Source organism: Pteropus vampyrus, unplaced genomic scaffold (genome assembly GCF_000151845.1).
Source record: "Pteropus vampyrus isolate Shadow unplaced genomic scaffold, Pvam_2.0 Scaffold1, whole genome shotgun sequence".
Lineage (NCBI taxonomy): Eukaryota > Metazoa > Chordata > Mammalia > Chiroptera > Pteropodidae > Pteropus > Pteropus vampyrus.
Genome location: NW_011888782.1, coordinates 15,343,725 through 15,364,794, shown reverse-complemented (window position 1 = coordinate 15,364,794; position 21,070 = coordinate 15,343,725). Strand labels below are relative to the sequence as shown.

The 21,070-nt window shown below is 43.5% G+C and overlaps 1 protein-coding gene across 3 annotated transcripts in view; it reads right to left on the bottom strand.

Annotated features, from left to right (window-relative positions):
- Window positions 1-6: 6 nt before the first annotated feature.
- The window catches only part of TGFBR2 (transforming growth factor beta receptor 2), an 81,586-nt gene continuing 60,522 nt past the window's right edge, over window positions 7-21,070 (bottom strand). For all 3 annotated transcript variants that reach the window (XM_023533688.1, XM_011360701.2, XM_023533721.1), the window contains exons 4-7: window positions 17,993-18,792; window positions 16,232-16,373; window positions 3,869-3,996; window positions 7-989 (exon numbers count right to left, since the gene is read on the bottom strand). In XM_023533688.1, the coding sequence (XP_023389456.1) occupies window positions 810-989; window positions 3,869-3,996; window positions 16,232-16,373; window positions 17,993-18,792 (1,250 nt within the window). In that variant the 3' untranslated portion in view covers window positions 7-809. The remainder of the gene's footprint in view (window positions 990-3,868; window positions 3,997-16,231; window positions 16,374-17,992; window positions 18,793-21,070) is intronic.

Below are 21,070 nucleotides of genomic sequence, written 5' to 3'. Positions count from 1 at the left end.
TCTGCAGCCTGTTAAGGTAAAAACAGGGCTCAAAACATAGAAACTATTAGACATGGAGCAAAGTCTCTGAGCGAGTGGAAGAAAGTGGTTCACAAACCAGATGTGGGGCTTGAAGCTCAGGTGAACAGTCCAGGAGAAACAATGGCACACAGGAACTGCAGGGTCTGGTCCCCAAACAGGGTGACTATAAATAGCTCCGTGGCCGGAAGAAGACCCACACGCAGGGAACTATTATTTTGCGAAAGCGAATGCAACGTGGCCGTAGCAGTCTCTGAGACATGGAGGCTCGCTCCTAATGCAAAGTTCCCCCTCGTGTGTAGTCAGAGAACCATCTCACGTGTGATTGTCAAGTGCTAATGTTTTCATGGATCCCTTCTTCTGAGCTCGGCTCTGGAGCTCTCCAGTCAAACCAATTTCCTGGGAATATTTGATCTTTTTCCTTGTCTCTTTCCAGAGTATGGCTGTATATATAGATATAGACATATATAGATATAGATATAAAACATAGCTATTCCATATTTATATACAGGCATTAATAAAGTGCAAATGTTACTGACTATTGTAAAAATCAATCTCATTTCCTGAGGAACTGCTAACACAGCTTATCCTATGACAACGTCAAAGGCATAGAATGCTTCATGTCACCCACTCCCTGCCACTGCTGTTTCCGCTCAATCCCACAGTTTACAGGGAGGGGCGTGACCCCTGGTTTTCCAGGAAGCATCGGTTTAGGGGCAGCTTCCTGCTGCCTCTCTTCTTTGGCGACAGGGGTGGCCTCTTTGGACTTGGCCCAGTCTGGCCTGGGAGAGCTATTTGGTAGTGCTCAGCGAGCCGTCTTCCGGAATCTTCTCCTCGGAGCAGCTCCTCCCCGAGAGTCGGTCCAGGTGCTCCAGCTCACTGAAGCGCTCGGCCACACACTGGGCCGTGAGGCGGGCCTCAGGGTCATGGTCCCAGCACTCGGTCAGAGTCTCACACACCATCTGGATGCCCTGCAGGGGAAGAGAAGTCACAGGCAACGTGAGTCACTGGCTTAGGGGGCTCCATGGAGGGCAAGGTGGCCGCCTGGCCTTGTTCCTGCAGTGCCGGCCAGGTGAGAATGAGCCTGTGCCTCTAGCACATTCTGACTGAGCGCTCACTGGATGAGGCTGGCCAGTTGCATGAGGACCAAAGGGGCTGTGCAGGGGGCTGCACAATGCCCTGGACACCTGCTGTACCTATTCGCTCTGGTGCCATTTGATCACTGTAAGTCATGAGATGGAGAGATAGATAGTACAAAGGGCCTCCAGTAGGCTTCTGGGGTAAAATAGCATCCCCAATACCTGAAAGTCCTCACAAAGTGGCCCCCAATATCATTTCATACCTTTATACTATTTCAGAGCAGTTTTAGCCTTTATTGTTTGGGGCAGTTTTAGGTTCTCAGAAAAACTGAGTGGAAAGTACAAAGCGTTTTCACACACCCCCTCCCACCCCCCAATCTCCCTCACACCAACATCTCGCAAAGACTTCAGTAGGTAGCAATGTGTCGCTGTTGGTGTCAATGAACCAACAGCGACACATTGCTACCTACTGAAGTCTGCAGTTTACATTAGGGTACAGGCGAGGGGTTCCAATAAAGGTCAAATGACGTGTCCACCATGACAGTATCCCACAGATCCTCTGTGCTCCACCTGGTCACTCGTCCTTTCTCCCTCCCTGAACCCCTCGCGACCACTGATCTTTAGCTATCTCTGTGGTTCTGCCTTTGCCAGAGTGTCTTACAGTTGGAATCATAGACACATTTCTATTTTAATGGGGTTGACTATCTGCGTCAGAGTGAAGTCTAGGCATTAGTCTGGTTTTAATTTGTGAAGTCCACATGTTCTGTCGAGTCCGTCGGTGGCAGCTGCTAAGGATGCGCTGCTATGCCCCGCCCCTCTCCAGCATTAGGCTGGACCCCATGAAACACTCTGTTGGCCAGACCAGCTTGGCTCTAGGCCATTTTGGAGGGTTCAATCTAAACCCCATAATGGCCCCATTCAAAAGACCTGTCCAGGAAACGCTGCTAGCACAATGGCAAGGGTCTTCTCTCGTGGCCTTCATTTTTATTTTGCATTGCAAATATTTTTATCATTTCAAGTCTTTTTTTTTTTTTTTAAATAAAGCAGGCAAGAGTTAAACAGATAGGCTTAGAGGCAGAAACAGACTGTGCAAGAGTTAAACGGATAGGCTTAGAGGCAGAAACAGATTGCGCTCCTGCCAATTAGAGGTTCAACATTATCACTGATGACCCCTCACACTGTTGCCCGGGTGGAATGGATGAATCCCAACACTGCCTTGAGAGCCGGCACTGTCCCCATACTAGTAACTCTCCTAGCACACCTAGGAGCCTCTCCCTCCCTTCCCGCGCTGCGAGTGAGTTCATGATGTTGAATTAATTGTATAATTCACCTAATTGACGGTATTGATTGATGGCCCTTGTAAGAGTGGAGTGTTATTGTTGGTACACAAGTAACATTTATTTTATTCTGACACCGTAATTACAGGCAGTAAATTAAATTAAATATTAAGCATTAACTTGAAATCAATAGGGCAACAAATCTCATTAAGAGAAAAAAATGTATTATGTAAATTCTTTCCAGAATTTTATCATCATGAATAATGGTTTCATTACGAGAAATGTACAGCTTAGGAGTCAACTGAGTTTGAAAGAAACAACACTCGTGCCTTCTGATTTCAGAGCTAACAAAACAGTCTTGTATTGTCACAGTCACAGAGGCTTTGCCCGAACCCCCCGGAAGGCCCTGGGCTACCACGGTTGGGTTCACGTTCTCCCCAGCTTTATTAGGTTCTGTCCTTGGAAGTGGCTCTAGGCCAGGACTAGCACAAGCCAGGCTTCCTGCTCCATCTGTCTTCCCGACTGCTCCTGATTGGCTGTCTCTATTTCTTATCCGAATTTGCCTTGCCCTTAGGAAAACCTGTGCCTGAGCCCCAGCCTTCACGGGATAAGGGGATTCATCCAAAGGAGGCAACAGAAGGTTTTCCACAGTAGGAAGAACAGTGGTCAGTGAGCCGGGGGCACCCTGCTCTCTCTCTCATTTCATTCAGGGGTCTTCCCTGGGTGTGTCGGACAGGCCTCTTGCTCTCGTGACTTATCATTTTGTTCTTTCCCTCTGACCCACTGCCTTCATCAAAATGCCCCCAGGCCAAGGGTTTGGGTAGGCCTCCTTATAAGTCCAAAACTACGGCCCTGCGATGGATGGCCTTACTCACCATTTCTTGAAAGGAAAAAAAAAAAAAAAAAAGAAGCTACTAAAATGTTCCAATGGACAGATTTCCTGTTTGTTCGTTTGCATTTTCCTCTCTGCTCTTTTATTCCGGAGTGAGGCGCTGGCCTCCCCTTTCCCAGCTCTGTGTGTACAGCCTGCACAGGGTGCACGGCAGTCACCCCTCGGTCCAGCTGGCTGACAAACTCTGCTTATTTCTCTCTGCTAAGTATTTCCTTCCAGGGCTGAAAATTCCCAGAAGAAAACATTTGGAACCCAGAAAGGAACAAAACATAAATTCCCTATGTAAAGGCAGGAGGTGAGTGGCAGAGGCCACAAACAAAATATTTTAACCGGAACCACGGGGACTTGGACAATGTGACAAATATCCTTCAGATGATTATTTGTGAGCTCTCTTTGAATGTTGTCTCTACCTGCCAGCTGGAACTTAAAATCACAGGGTCATCCCACTTTATTGAAATTTTCTTTATACACGAAACCTAAGAGGATCACAGAACACAAAAGGACCTGCTCTCAGATAGAAACCCAACAGCACAGAATTCTCTCCTACCTAAGAGCCTGCCTCAGATGACTCTTATTCTCCCCTCAATATAATCATTCCTTACCTGGTGGTTGAGCCAGGAGCTGGGAATTTCTGGTCGTCCCCGATCTCGCAACACATTGTCCTTCATGCTTTCGACACAGGGATGCTCCCGCACCTTGGAACCAAATGGCGGCTCATAATCTTTCACCTCTGTTAAGAAAGCGGGCAAACACAGGGACATTGAGAAGGGTGTATGCAGCCTGGGGACATGAGCATGTTGGGAGGTCTGGCTGGACAGAATAAGACAGCAAGTGTCAAAATATACCTGTGCTAACTCTGAGAGCAATTTTTAACAATAATGGATTAAAACAAGATGGAAGGCGTGACTGTGGAAGGAGTTTGAGAAGTATTCCACAAATGGGAGCTACGTGCTAGGTATTGGGCTAATATCTGGAGAGAGAGTATACAGCAAGACCAACATGGTCACAAAGAAGCCGACATTTTAATACAGGTGTTCTTGACAGGGCGATGTTGCCCCAAGGGAGCAAAATTAGTTCCTGGGAGGTAGAAAAAGTTTTATATATGACAGTGGTTGGTAGCCCTGTAAATGTGCACAGCACGTATACAGACTTAATATGTCATGTTAGATTTCATAGAGATATTCAGATTAAAATAGAATGAAATTCTGATACGTGCTAGAGCACAGATGAACCTCGAAAACTTTATGCTACATGAAATAAGCCAGATCAAAAAAAAAAGGAATAAATATTGTACAATCCTACTTATATGAGGTACCCAGAATAGTCTAATTCATAGAGATCAAAAGTAGTATAGTGGTTGCCAGGGACTGTAGGGAGAAAAGATGGAGGGTTACTATTTAGTGGGTGCAGAGTTTCAGATGGGGAAGATTAGAAAAAAGTTCTGGAAATGGATAATGGTGATGGCTGCACAACAGTATGAATGTCCATAATGCTAGTGAATTGTACACTTAAAAATGGTTAAAATGGTGAATTTATATTATGTATACTTTGCCATAAGGGCAGGGGGGAACATCATGGTGGAGGGGGTTGGCAATTAAGAAAAAAATGACTACCGCAGAGGCTCTCAGGAGAGCAATGATGAAAAAAGTTTGAGAAATGTTATTTAATAAGATGATAAATGAAAGAGGTTAATAATATCAACAAACAAAATTTTAAGAGATAATTTACCTTCAATGATACATGGTATAAAGAAAATAATAGAGGATGATGTAAACCCCTTCTGGGCTCCAGGTTTCAACTAAGGTTAATTTCTTTAGAGAAACTTCCTCGAATATCCCCCGCGCCATTCTTAGTTGGATGTCCTGGGCAGAGCTCTAGTTTAGTATATGTCATATTGTAATACAATCACCTGCTTATTTGTCTCACTCAACTAGACTGTGAGTATTCGAGAGTAGATTCAGAGTCCCTTTCTCATTTTTGTATTCCCAGCACCCATGAGAGGGCCCCCCATACATTAGGCTCTCAGTAAATGCTTTCTGAATGAATGAATGAATGAATGAATGAATCTTCAGTCCTGACCAAAGTGCTAATGCATAAACAACACACTAATTTAAGTGGGTGGACTAATACACACGTCAGTGAGGCACAGGAAAATTTAAAAGATAAAAAACACTCTAGCAGTAAAGCATCTCTGGGCTGGATTCAACATTTTTCTCCAAAGGAAGTAAGACCTTTGGCTCTTAGCTTCAAAATAATTATGTTTGATGAGTAATACTTTCACTATTTTGCTCTTCCAGGCTAAGAAGTGAAGAAGCTTTTGAGGCAAAATGATATTTTGAAAAGGGGTGGCTTGTTTTTGTTTCTTGTTTTCCCCCTTCTCCAGAACCCTACTTGCATGCTTATCTTCTTCAGCCTAAATAGAAGAGCTGGCAGGATATTTTATTTTTACACAGTTTGAAAAACAGGGAAATTTGGAATGAAAGCCTCCCATCACATCGAGACAAGCACAAACCATTCTTCCATGTGTCTACTTTTGCCTTCGAGTTCCCATAGCACTTAATCCATACTGCTTTTGGAATGAGATCTAAATTTTGATGTGTATACTATTCTTATTTTTTTTCTTCCATTCCAGTATCTTCTACCAGACTGTAAAGTTCTAAGGCCCAAGCAGAGGCTGAGTTTTGTGTCTTGAAATTTTCTGCTCAGTGCCTAAAACTATGCCTTACACACAGTAGGCATTTGATAAATATGTGTTGGCTTGAAGTCAAGAAAAGCAGAAGACTGAAAATCAGAGCTGGTTCCCAATAAGGGTTTACTCTGACCTAATTCTTCTCTTCTATAAGATGAAGGGGCTGAATTGAATGACCTCCATGTCCCCTTCTAAGTTATCTTGTAATCCAATCTAATTGAATAATATAATACCCTGTTAGTACCATACCTTGAGGTATGTGTACCAGACTAGACTAGACTAGACTAGACTAGAGAGAATTTGTATATAAGTTTCTCCTTAGATGATGTATCAGCTCACTGACTCTCCATTTCCAACTCTTTTGGCTGCCATCGCTGGTGTGGCTGGCGCCTGCCTAGATCTATCCCTTCATCAAGTCGAGAGCACCAGGATCTAGCCACTGCAGGTGCTGAGTCCTAAGGGCTCAAACCTTCACCCTTCTCTCAAGACTATCCTTGGCTGATGGAAGCTGCCTGGCCTGGTGATCCATCCCTTCATCAAGTTGAGAGCACGAGGCTCCAGCCACTGCAGGTGTTGAGTCCTAAGGGCTCAAACCTTCACCCTTCTCTCAAGACTGTCCTTGGCTGATGGAAGCTGCCTGGCCTGGTGATTTCTGGAACACAAAAGCCTCACTCCCAGGGGCAGCCTGAAGCCAATGACAAACTATTGTGGGAGTTTTAACAGTCCAACCCTCTTGCCTCTGGGAGGGGAGATAACTCGGTGCAATCCATACTCCAGAGCTCCCCAGTAGAGCAGGCTGAGGCTGCCCCTTTCCTGAAACTACAGGTTTGTGAATTCCTTCCCCTTCCTGTTCCTTTCATTCCTCCTGTTGAGACCTTAGCCTCCATAAGTCATTGCACAAAAATCTTTGTATCAGACTCAACTTCTAGTAAAGCTGGCCTAACACAGCTGCCAAGGAAGTGCTTTCTCCTTTCTCCCCAGGTCAATCTCTCAGCTAAATTGCACCATTGACCTTGGTTGCAAGGCCACCCTGAGGAAGCCTTGATGTGCCCTCTTCTCGAGAAACTAAGGTACTAGCCCATTAACAACCCCCACAGCAAATGCTCAGAATGGGGAAGAGGATGACCACAATTAGGGGAGAAAAATGCTGGGATCAGAATCAATGCCAGTTGCTGACCTCGTGGCTGAGATTCCTTGAGAACAAAGGAAAAATCTCCTTAGTTGAGATATAACTAACCCAGGCCAATTTTTCATTTGAAGTCCTAATCTTATCAAGTCATATAAACCACACCTGTTACTTTAATAGTAAGTTCCATGTGGTCCATGGGGAATGGGTTAGAGTTGGGAGATGATGGCACTGGCCATCAGGTATGGGAATGCTTTCTGCTTAAAAAAAAAGTAATGAATGATTCTATGGAAAAGCAGATAAAGGCAGTAGTCCTTCCCCTAACTCAATTACTTCCTACTTTTCCTAAACCCTTGGGAAATTGTAAGATTCCCTAGTATTCCCAAGGGGTATGAGGCCTGCTTCTCATCTTTGAATTGTGGGAGATTACCTTGGGAAGGAAGGTCAAGTATAACCTGAAAGGGGCTGGCTAAACAGACTCCCCAAGCCATACTGGGAGAGTGTGAATCTATGAATCTCCTGCCAACTTCTAAGTTTAAAATGGATGAGTCTGGGGCGATCATCAGTTGACCCCAAATGGCAAACTCCAATCCCTTGGTACTGAAGTCGTCTTTCAGGTTAGGAATGGGGATGGGGACTTAAACTATATGCATGTTTTAACCTGACCTTTCTTAAACTTCTAGGAAATGTCATACTTACATATCTTCCAAAACAGTGAAGTTTGCCTTTTATCCTTTTGTGAATTTTTGCAGTTCCTCTTTCTTTGCTCTTTCCCTCATTTTGAACATCCTACGCCCACCCATTTTTTTTCTTTTATCATGCCCTATAATGGGTATAAAGATGGCCTAATGCTGGGCAGTGTATGGCCATTTGTGTCTCAGTCAGCAGCTTTACTATTTGATTGTGGCAGTCACGAAAACCACCCTCAGGCAGCATTGCCTTTGGGGGAGGGGGATGGGGCTCTTAATTAAGGCAACGCCATTCTGAGGACATCCTCTATGAACAGAGGATGGTCATCCACAGACATTACACTGGAGGCCGTTCCTTTCTGGAGGCCATTTCCCGACTGTTCCTCAGTTCTCCTCAGAGTCTCTCAGAATACCAAGGACATTTACTTTGACTCAGCAGAAGGAGGTGGCCACAGACACCTGGGTGGAAGCCTGAACCCTGAGAGAGGTCAAGAAGCCTCTGCCAGCCAGGTGGGCACCGATGGCCCCTCTTAGGACAGAACTTCACCCATTGAAACCTGGGCAGTCCTGGGGAATCTAGCAGAGCGGGCGAGTGGCAGAAAGTTGGTTTTCAACTCCAACTTTCTCCACATGGTTTCAGTTATCCATGGCTGAGATGACCTAATCCACATTGGCAAAATTACTGGGGCCGAATTACATATCTTTCATCCCTATCTATTTATTTTTCATATTGGTCCTTACATTTTTTTTTTTAATGCATGTAATTAAAACTACAAAAATTACTAAACAGGTGGATATAGACAAAAAGAAATCCCTCTCCACTTCTAACCAGTCATTTCACAAAAGTGACTTAGGTTGAATAATGGAATTAAAAGTGATTTAAATTTTTCCTTTGTTGTTTGTAGATGAGTACTTCTATTTTTTATAAAAGGCCAGGTGTTTTGCCCCCAATTCGCTGGGGACTGAGGCCTCATCAAAACTCTGTAGAAATGAATTATAAGAAAAATGGATCCACTTGAGTGTCATGGCAACACCAGGTTGCTATTAAAGTTACTAAATAGCTTCTCTCAGTTTCTGTCCTTATCATATCGCAAGTCTGAAAGAACAAGTTTGAGCACCAGCACCTTCTGCAGACCATGCTCGGAGCAGCATTTCTCTAAATGCTTTGCAAGGAATATGAGTTGCATCTTGACAGAGGAAATGAATGCAAGTTATTTAACATATTTTAAGGGTTTCAAATGAGTCAGATAGAGAATGGTAAAAAAGAGTCTTGAGAGATGTGATGCAACACCTCATTTTACAGTTGAGAAAACTGAGGCCAAGGAATGCGCTGGATTCTGGGAAGAGCACTCAGAACTGCTGGCTGCATTACTGTTACTCTGATGAAAAGGCTTTGCCTTTTTAGGAAGCTTTCACGATTTCCCCTCTCTACCAAGCATTTCAGTGAGTTCTTTCTCCCCCAAACAGAACAAGCACAGCTGAGAACAAGTGTGACAAATGTGTCCCCCGCGGCCTTGGCTAGGCCTCCCCCGCCATATGACCCCGAGAACGGGAAACTTCTGAGACCTGTTAGATGTTATGGCTTGTAATTTCTAAACAAGCTATGCAAAAAAAAAAAAAAAAAAAAAAAAAAAAAACCCCGATGACAAAGAGCACCCCTCTCCTTACCGCTACTATTTACCGACATTAAACCATTCTGGGTTTAGGGAAGTCGGCGGGGTGGCTGGTGGTGGAGGTGGGGTAAAAAAGACTGCCACACTTTGCCACAGGCACCGAATCAGGGCATGGCTGGCAGCGGAATTAGTATTTTCTAGAGTTCCTCTTTGTGCCTTTGATCGAATGATACCCAGGCTCAGGCCTCCCTTCTCTGAAGAACTGCAGAAGAAGGAAGTTACGGGATGAGTGGGGTTAGTTCAGAGAGTGCTAAACCTGCCTAACCTATACTGAGTACCACTCTTTTAAAAAAATTGGAAATGTCTATAAGAAAAAAAAAGCAAAGAGCTTAGAGAGTAAAACTAAGGTTAGCACGTAAAAAAATAGTGCCAACAATATGCATTATAAGTAGGGGTATTATTAGTTGTGTTTGCCCTTGCTCCACCACCGTAAGCTAGATATGAGGACTTAGAAAAGAGAAGCTCACCTTTTGTGCCTCAATTCTCATATCTACAAAACGATGCACTCCATCATTATGCAGTAGATTTTCCCCCTCATTCACAGGGGATATGTTCTAAGACCCCAAATGGATGCTTGAAACCATGGATAGTACCAAGCCCTACACATAATTTGTCCTTACTGTAGATCTTAGCAACTTCAGCATATAATTTTTGTTTATTCCTTATTAAGTCAAGAACTTTCACCTTTTCACTTAAAGGAAGCAATTTACAGCTTTGATGGATAACATATCTGAATGGCCAGCATCACTACTCTTATGCTTTGGGGCCATTATTAGGTAAAATGAGGATGACTTGAACACAAGCACTGATTGATACACCAATCTGATCATTGAGAAGGCTACAAAGGGACCAACAGTCGGGGGCAATATATACAGTGTGGACATGCTAACGAAGGGATGATTCACGTGCCCAGTTGGACAACACAAGATTTTATCATGCTACTTAGAACACTGTGGAATTTAAAAGTGATGAATTATTTCTGGAAATTTTCATTGAATATTTTTGAACCACGGTTGATTGTGGGTAACTAAAACCGCAGGAAGTGAAACCGCGGATAAGAAGGGACGACTGTATACTGCTGTAGGGCTGCTGGCCACACGACCCTCCACATTTACCCTTTCCATGCATGCTGGCCCAATTCCATGTGGGGCAGGCTGGCAGTGCTGGCCGTGCGCCTCCCCACTTGCCCCAGGAGCAGCCCTCAACTAACGGTGGATGGGAGTTAGAAGATAATCACCCAGCTTCCTCTTCGGTTGGGTAGCGTGACACGGAGGTGTGTGTTTGATGCCGGACCAGGGTCCCCAGCAGAATTAGGTTCCAGTTGTCCACAGTGCAGAACCGCTGGACAACACACCACTTACTGGCTTCCTTCCCTTCCGTGACTCACTTCCCCATTCCCTTCTTGGCATTTCCTGAGTGCTCTTCCCAAATAAACAACCAACCAAGTCTGATGCCCGCACAGCAGAGTTATATACTCAGCCCAAGTCCCCGTCTCGCCTGCTTCCCAAGCTAGGTGAACTGAGGTCGAACACCTCAGGATCCTCCCAAGGGCCTCAAGCATCGCTCCTAAGAAACTTCTTCATTTCCCTGCTTGAGAACAACCTGCTCTTCTTTCCTGCATCCCTCTCCCCGCCTTTCTCTGCCACCTTTTCACTGATGGAAGCTACCCTGAATGTCCAGGCCCTTGCAACATCCCTTCATTTCTCTCAGAAGGCTCTTACGAGAAGCTACACGTGCGTCTCCCCCCGTTTCTGCAGCACTCACAGGGCAAGTCTTCTGGACAGCACAGATACTCCTCTGAGTCAACATCTGGTACACAGCTGTTGCTTTGATTGCAGTTCCAACTTAACGGTGCAGCAAAGTTGTTGGCAGCTTTCCCCGAAGCCATACCCCCGAGTTTCATCTGCCCTCCAAATTATACTCCCCTGAAATCCAGGAAAACGAAGTATTCCCAGCCTAGTCCTTTGAGTCTTCAGTCCCTCTCTCCCACCCCTATTTTTTAAATGTCTCCCATTTCTTTCTTTTTGATCCATTTGCACTTTTCGTCTGTCTCACAAGACTGCAGCAAGCTGGCAATACGCTCTGGAGCCGTTCTCGGGGTTGTGTTTTTCCTCTTTGTTAAGTACTTGCTCAGCTGGCTGCTGTGTGTCCGCTTCTATTCAAAGGCCCAAATGGCTAAGGGATTTGGAAGTTGGTCTGCCTGTGGGCCAGTTTTGGCTGGGGATGACATGAATACTGTGCCTGCTGTGCTTGCCAGGGGGGGTCCAGAGAGGCACCCTGCCTTCATCTGCCTCCCACATACCCCACAAACGCTTGCATGAACACCAAACAACCCCAAAGCTGCTAACAGAGATTTCTTTGTAAAAGAGAACCAGTCTCGGTTTGTCGCTGCTGAATGGAGATTTCAAGACTTTTCTCCTTTATAAAACAGTAACACACCAATCACCTCCTCCTGTCTTGTTCCCTCTTCAAACAACTGTGAAGCCCTGTTTTCTTGGTGTTTCTTTGCTACTCTTCTTTCAGATGGTCAAAGTATCTGAAATAATACTCTCTGCTTTATTTTCTCTTTCTAAAGTTACCATACCCACCCCAATGTTCTATTATATACCTACTTGTTCATCACCTGCCTTTCTAGGATATTAGCTCTTCAATAGACCCTCTGTCCCTTAAGAAGAGAGACTGTTTTTTGTTTGTTTGTTTGTTTTTTAATAATTCCTGTCATGGAATAGGTACTCAATAAATATTTGTTGAGTGAACCAATGAATGAACACATCTTCAGAGATATTTAAGAATAAGGACATTATTCCAGACTTCAAGGCACTGAGCCTGCAACATGCTATACATTTAATAGCTTTTGGATTCTAGGAACAGAGAATCATCTGGAGACAGGGAAGCCAATCACTGGAAAACGTCAGAAATGAGGCCATCACTGAATATTCCCCAACGTGTGACTGTCTTGTCAGATCGCTTCCAGAAAGGCTTCGAGTCCAAGGCCAAGATGCACAAATTAGTACTGGCTACCTCATCCATAATAATAATGGTAATCATGCCCACCATTTATTAAACATGTTCTCCGTAGGTCAGGCCAGCACGTACCAGGAAGGGTTAGGGCCTGTGGGCTAGAGTCACACACAGGGTTTTGATTCCTGGCTCCACAGCTTTCCCACCTCTTGAAGCCTCAGTTTCCTCATCTGTAGAATGGGGCTAATAACAGTATATACTTCAAAGAGTCCTTGCTAGATTAAGTGAGCTGATCCCTGAAGCAAGTGCCCACGTCATGGTAGCTATTATTCCCTTGCATTTGATTTTGTGACCAGACCTACCGCTACCAAGAAAGCCCTCCTCTTCAGTTACGACAACTCATCTCTTAAGCACCAAGGTGGAAGTTTGTGCTTAGGAAGTTGCACCAGTTGGCTTCAGAAGGCTGCTATTGCCACGTTTGCATTCTCTCGCCTGGTAGGAGTGAGGATTTCTGGGTGCAATGCCACCACTTTCTCCCATTTCCCCTGTGCTGCTCTGCACAGAGGAGAGGCTGGCAGGCAGAGAAGCAACTTAAGAGGACACTCCTGAGTCTCACCCATCCTTTGAGAGCTGACTTGTCCCCCAGGGCCTGACCTTGCTAATGTGGACGTTCAGTCTCCGGTGCCCTCTGCTTTACCTTCCTGCAGCACAAACCATAACCAAATGGCACTGCCTGTTTACAAGTCGATTTCTGTGTTCCTGTCCCAGCAAACAGCAAGAGACAAAGCCTGGAGGTAGGACCTAAAAGAAATCCATAAAGATGACCGCAGAACGAGAGTGCTTTGTGAAGAGGAGCCTAGAGAGGCTGGCAAGGGCCAGGCTTGGCAGAAGGGTTTGGGATCAACCCTAAGAACAGAATGGCGTCACTTGAAAGCAGGAAAGGTGGAATTTCACTTTCTCCTGCAAGACTGTCTGTCCCCTGATGCTCGGTCCTACTTCATTCAGTTAGATGTTCTCCCACTTAGAATAAACTGGATGGAATATTAGTTGAGCTATGCTGTGAACTAAAATACTGATCTATAATTCCTCATACGAAGGAAAGCATATTCCGTATTTCCTTTTTTGAAATGAGACTGCCAATAAAAAACAGCAGTTGCATATGTTGTGTTCAAGTCACAGAAAAGAAGTTTAAGCTTTAAGGAAAGCCCTTTCCCATCCTGCCTTCTGTCTAACACCTTATACATTTAAAGCCCAACATCAACTAGAGGGAATTATTATTGATTGCCTTTGTAAGGTGATAAATGTGTCAGCACGTATAAATTTTTTAAAAGTAAGGGGAAAAAAATAAAAGTGCTTCATCGGCAGACTACATGCTTCTTGAGAGCAAGACCTGTCTTTCCTTGCGTGTTTCTATAACAGCTAGGAGAGAACACATCCACCTTCGGCCTTTACACACCTTCCAAAGGACTCTTTAAATGTAAAAGAAAAGTCTAAAATTAAGACAAGGCTAAGAAATCTGACTTTAAGATTTTTAAGACAAAATAAAAAGGAAAAAAGCTCTTAAAAGAAGTTAAAAGAAAAGGTTGAATATGTGAGTTCACACACTTAATCGAGTAAAAGGTTTTTTGTTGGACAAAAATTAAGGTAGATAAATAGCTCTGGTTTTTTCAGCCTGAGTGGAGATGAGAGAAACAAGACCGTGGGCTGAAGATCAAACAAAATGAGAACCGGGATGGCCTCTTTCCTGTTCCCCAAATGCTGTCTGTTCTTACCCTAAAGGTTATGAAAGGTTTTCTGAGACAAGCTGAACAAATGAGATCCTGTTCCTTCCTTGGGAAAACTTGTTTATACCAGACTGTTTTTAGACCTCATAAAAGTCGGTGAGCCCGGTTCTTCTCCATTAGCCCGGATTCTTCCACACTCAGCAAATATCAACAGGAAAGGGCTTCCATCATCAACAGCAGTGAAGGCAGGGCGCTCACGCAGGGCCCTAATAAGCTGGCTGCCCTGACAGAGCGGAAGACGGAGACACAATCTTCAGCTCATGTTTATAGAATAACCGGTTTGAAAGGATAGGAAAGATACCAAAATTTAGGTAAATTTATTCTGACAGTGACAACAGCATCATCTCTTAACACAACTCATACCGGTCTAAGGATTCATTTTGGAACTGTCAAAGCTTTCAAACAGAAAATTATTCTCAGTGGTTGAAACTTGGTTAAACAATTTCACTGTGCAAGGAAAAACCAAGTTACTTTTAAAAGTGCTATGCGGGAAGAAATCTCAGGCAAGAAACCAGAAAATAACGGTGTCAGCCAAATAGGAATTGCTGTCCCCATGCAGGGACTCAGGGAACTAGGTGATGATGGTACAGCAAGGTGCCTCGTGGGAGGCGGTGGCCTGGACCCATCCTGGAAAGTTGGCTAAGCATGTTCTAAACAGGATGAAGAATCAGAGCCAGCAACAATGTCAACCAAATCCACCTTGGACAAAATGTTGGGTAGTTTGTCCCAATACCCAAAGCTGTGGCAATCTGAGCAGCAAAAATAATTATTCATAATATTGAATACCCACATAATAAAATATCTATAACTCCATACTAACATAAATATATGATTAAATGAATAACAGGGGATGGCAAAAAGACAGATCTTCCTTACAATAGAATATCTATAATCAATGTAGAAGGAATAAAAAAATAGAAAATCACTGTTAGGAAAACATTACAGTAATAATTATTACAGGTAAGAACTAGTGATGGATCCTAAAATTAGGTAAAATTATGATAAGAAACAGGTCTAGTATCCTTACTCTACAGATGTTTAGTATCTTTAGAAACAGGTCAAATCACCTTCCCATAATATGTATTAATTACAAATGGGAAAAAATAATTACAGGTGCCACCTTCACCAAGTGTTCCAATTGAACAGTCACACTGACATCTTGTGTCCCCAGGATGAGACACTGAGAAGCGCATGTTATTTCTGGGGTATTCTTACCCAAAATATAAGATCTCACTCTAACCGTAAGAAAACATCAGAGAAACCCAAAGCGAGAGACCATCTATAAAATAACTGGTCTAAATTCTTTGTAAGTGTCAAGGTCATGAAGGACAAAGATAGACTGACACCTGTCACAAATTGAAGAAGACTGCTGAGAGGAGAGTCAGAAAAGCATAAAGTAATGTGGATCTCAGCCATTCCCATGTCTGGGAAGGTTCAGGGGACAATACTTTCTAAAACAATAACATCCCCCCTGCGCCCCTGAAGAACGCTGCATTCTTCAAGAACTTCTCTTCACTAGATTTTTCAAAACCTAAACAAAACATCAAACCATTCTGCTTGTTTGCCTAACAAAGGCAAGTCATGTCCGTAAAAGTACATTTTGAGTCAAATCCATTTCTTGGACCTTAAATTCTGAAAAACCTTAAAATACAAAAAAAAAAATATATATATATATATGTAGCAGATACTTTTCTAGATAATAGTATCTACTTGGTAAGTAAACATAATTCTTACATTATTAGTGTTCATTTCTTACCAGATATGTAAATATCTGTGGAGAGCTATGGCAAAAGAGAAAACTAATTATACTTCAAGAAAGAAGATTAAAAAAAAAAAAAAAAAAGCTTTATACACCAAACATGGCTTTTGGCTTCAAAACCTACACTTTTTAGCACAATTCCAAATGGTTCTGGAATGGCTGTGTACTACCAGACCTCAGCTAGCCCTCATTGCAGAGTAAACGCTTTTGCAATCCTAGAATCATTTTTTGATTGTTTTGAAGGCACGCCCACCGCAGCACCAAGATGGGGGGTCCATACGCACCTCCCACAGCATTGCAGCGAGACGTCATCTCCCAGAGCACCAGCGCCATTGAGTAGACATCTGTCTGCTTGAAGGACTCGACATTCTCCAAATTCATCCTGGACTCAAGGACTTCTGGGGCCATGTATCTGGCAGTTCCCACCTAAAGCAAAAACAGACATCGAGGCCCATTATTTAATACCAACTGCATTTTTATTTTCAAAATGTAGCTGGTATTTATCCCCTACCTGGGTAGATAACCTTTCAAAAGTACAACGCTTTTTAAAAATAATGACAGCTGCATAGAAAGGTAGAGAGTATGTAATTATTTTTAAAAATAGGTGTTCACTTCCTGAAAAACCCTTTAAAGAATATAGACAAAGCACGCCAAAATAAGGAAATGCCAAACCCTAGAACTGCCTTGTCTAACCCATGATATATGTCACCATATTATACAATAACATCCTTGCAGATAATCTGGGAGTCAACATCTGTGAGACTTTAGACGTTTATTTTTGCTTTATGAATTAAATATCTTTTCATTCCCAAAATTCCAAGATTTATGGTGAAAATAATAATAATTGCCATTAGTTTTTGTCACTTAAGGATTGTCTTAATCTTCTTTGTTTAGCCTACGGCACATTCTAGTGTGCCAAGGAAATAGTATAGTTTCATAAAATCTCTACTAAATTAAATTGTATGAAAATAGTGAAAGATCAAATCTGGATCTTTATGTAGTTTTATCTAGACGATAACTGATAATATGAAAACATTGGGATACAAAGGAAAAAAGGAAAAAATATTTCTAGAGAAGGAATCACTTGAAATATTTCATAATGTAGCACATATAGCTCGACTAAACAACAATGAAGTCTACCTTCTCAAGTGTCTAAGGAAGGCCAAGTGAGTTGATATTATCCCAAGGAATTTTTCTTGTTGGCATGCGTTAGAAGAAATTTTTATTTTTAATAGGTCATGGCATGACTCATTATCCTGGCACATTCATCTGTCCGTGTTTCAGCATGTTTACCTCAAGACTGGCTGTGTGTAGCCACAGACCCAGAGAGCTGACTGAGCAGTAACTAAATGCTTCAGAAGCACGTCCCTGCTCCTGGTTAGAGAAAACGGTGGTGCTCTTGAGACTCCACTCGAATCCACAGCCTCTAGCATGAAAACATGGGGCTCTGTCATTCATAAAGGATATCTTGGTATTTCTTGTCACTTTCCAATATCTCCTCAGCTAAAAAGATTTCTGTTTTAATCTGTGAGATGCTTCAAAAGTGCAATCGAGTCATTCACTCAATCCATTACTCACAACAAATACTCGCTGGTCACTTTGACTGTTCAAGGTGTTGTGCTAGCTGTGACCAAATGGACATGGATTTGGACTTCAAGGAGATTGACTTCTGGAATGGTAGGAAAATTAAAATAAAAAAATAACCAATATACCTGCCAAGAGTACAGAGTAGAATGGGCTGAGTACAACCATAAGGAGAGGAGAATGATAGAGGTAAAGTACTAACAGTGTTTGAAGCAAAGAAAAATAATTTGCAAATGGAAAAGAAATATGGATCAACTCAAGGAGAAAATGTCCTAAACTGAGGAGGATATGAAGAAAGAGGATAAGAAATTCCACTCATCAGCAATGGCACCCTGTCAAAAGAGAGTGGGACACAGACAAGTGTCCAGAGAGCAAGACTGTTTGAGACTAGAAGCAAAAGACAGGGATAAAGAGGAAGGGTCGGGTCAGGGACATGGTAAGGGGGATCCAGGCTAACTTACCTGCCCACTGTTGGCCAAGTCATCCACAGACAGTGTGGGGTCCAGACGCAGGGAAAGCCCGAAGTCACACAGGCAGCAGGTCAGGTCATTCTTCACCAGGATATTGGAGCTCTTGAGGTCCCTGTGCACGATGGGCATCTTGGGCCTCCCACACAGGGTGTGGTCGCTGTGCAAGTGAGCAATGCCCCGGGCCAGGGAGCTGCCCAGCTTGCGCAGGTCCTCCCAGCTGATGACGTGCCGCGTGAGGTACTCCTGTAGGTTGCCCTTGGCATGGAAAGCGGTTATCAGCCAATATTGCTTCCCCAACTCCGTCTTCCGCTCTTCGGCTGTCAGGAACTGGAGGATGTTCTCATGTTTCAGATTGATATCTGAGAAAATGTCCTTCTCCATCTTCCAGGAGGCATACTCCTCATAAGGGAAGATCTTGACTGCCACAGTCTCGAACTGCTCCGAAGTGTTCTGCTTCAGCTTGGCCTTGTAGACCTCGGCGAAGCGACCTTTGCCCACCAGGGTGTCCAGCTCAATGGGCAGCAGCTCCGTGTTGTGGTTGATGTTGTTGGCGCACGTGGAGCTGATGTCGGAGCGGTCGTCTTCCATAATGATGGCAAGATGCTCGCTGAACTCCATGAGCTTCCGTGGCTTGTTGGTCTCCCAGGACGGGGTCAGCTTCTGCTTCCGGTGAACACGGTAGCAGTAGAAGGTGATGATGACGGCTATGGCGATGCCCAGTGGTGGGAGGAGGCTGACGCCTGTCACTTGGAATATGACTGACAACAAGTCAGGGTTGTTGGTGGAATTTTCTGATATGGAAACAAAACAGAGGAGAGAAAGAGTTGGGTTGAGTTGGTGTGCACTGTGAGAAAGTGGGAGCACACCTCAATTGTCTAGAGGTTCTCACATCGGTATAGTTTTTGTAAATAGTATGTTGTGAATTTTTCTTCTAGGGATGGACGTTAGCATACACCTGTCCACTTTTCCCTGCGTCTGGCCATCCATTCGATGTCTCTAACTCTTTCCTCAAGCTTCAGCTTGAATGTCACGCCCTTAAAGAAATCTAGGGAAACTTGGAAAATATTTTATTTTATATACTCTCACAGCACCTTACATTTTTTCTATGTAACAATTTAGTACAATTTAAATTAAATAACTGTGACTCTACTGAGTGGTTTTATATCTGTCTTTCCCTACTTTCTTCACCCTTAGCCAACCAACTCCATGCTGGCAGGGACCATGTCTTTCTTCTTCACTACTGTAAACGGCACCCGGCACACATCAGGTCCTCAATAAGTGTTGAATAAATGAACAAAGGATTTACTAAGTGTTGACTACACTTCAGTCAAGGTACTGCAGGAGGCTTTAGGAATATAGAAAAAGATGACAACTCTTGCCTCCAATATCTGGCATGTACGATCTGGTAAAAACAAAGAGATTGCCACGCACTGCCATAGTCTTTGTTCTTTTCTAAACTCCAGTTTGTCTGTTCTGATCAATATCCAGGCTACCCTTAAGCATCGGCTCTGGGCCTGTCGGTGGTGGAAAGAGGAAGCTGTGGAAAGGGTCTCTGGAAATTGGTTTCCTTCTATTCCCCCAGTATTCCTCTTTTCAGTATGCATGCAATTTGTAGTTTCACAGGACAGAAATACTTAATAGCCAATCATGGAAATATTACCACAGAGGTGAGAGGAGTTAAAAAAGGAAACTTGGACCATTGAATCAGGCCCTGTGGGTTGATGGAGGAGCCCTCAGCACCAGTCATCTCGCTATAACGTCATGTATATCAAACTTCATTTCATGTGCTGGCCTTGGCTGGAGCTGGTTAAACCGGCGGTCCCCAACCTTTTTGGCACCAGGGAAGGGTGTTCCTATGAGAATCTAATGCCTGAGGATCTGAGGTGGAGCCGAGGCGGTGATGCTAGTGCTGGGGAGCGGCTGCAAATACAGATGAAGCTTCGCGTTCACCCGCTGCTCACCTCCTGCTGTGCGGCCCCGTTCCTAACAGGGCATTGACCGGTACTGGTCTACGGCCCAGGGGTTGGGGACCCCTGGTCTAGGAGATAACCATAATCTTTTGAAGGGAACCCGTTACCTAAATTGTATTTCATTCCATCACTTAATGAAGCACAGTGAGAAATGAAGCTGGTACCGTGTCAAATTGAAGTTTTTAGGTTCCATATGATTCACGATCTATTTTTACAGTAAATTCTGAGTGGAAACGTTAATTTCCACTAACTATAAATTCTAGATGAAAATTTTAGATCTTATGTCAATCTGATGCCACTAAAACCTGGAAAAGTAACCTTAAAACCAATAATTCAAAAAAAATCAGTATTTTGAGAAAAGATACATTAATGCATTAAAATCAATAGGAAAAGGGATATAATTTGACTCTTGAAAACCTGAATTCTTACTCACACTGGGAGGCTTGACTGGAACAAAGGACAGGTGAGACCAGGGGTGGAAGTGGCACTAACAGAAAGGATTGGAACCGCAAAGAAAAGAAAGCTCTGCGGAGATGCAGGGACTGGCCCTGTTGCCTGGAGAGCAAAACTAAGGGGACAGATGAAATAATATTTGGGTGTAACAGCTGAAAACAACATTCCCTCCCTGTAACTCTCCCCCTCTTACCTGAAGTGTCCAATGCATGTGTTTGCTTCAAGTACCTGCTTGTCTGTAACTATACGAGATGTCTTATAATCATAAGTTGGTTTGATTCTCTGATTGCTTTTCTCTCCCATGAGAACGTATGTTTACACGGGTAAAGGCCAGGCCTATTTTGATCATAGTATACGCACAACCAAATACACACACACACACACACACACACACACACACACACACACACACACACACGCCTCACAATGTAATACTACTCAGCCATAAAAAGATGAAACATCTCCATTTGTGACAACATAGATGGACCTAGAGGGTATTATGGTAAGTGAAATAAATCAGACTGAAAGGGCCAAAAAAAAAGTGTGATTTCGCTCCTATGTGGAATATAAAACAAATAGAAACAAAACAAAATAAAAACAAATACATAGATACAGACAACACATTAGTGGTTACCAGAGGTGAAGG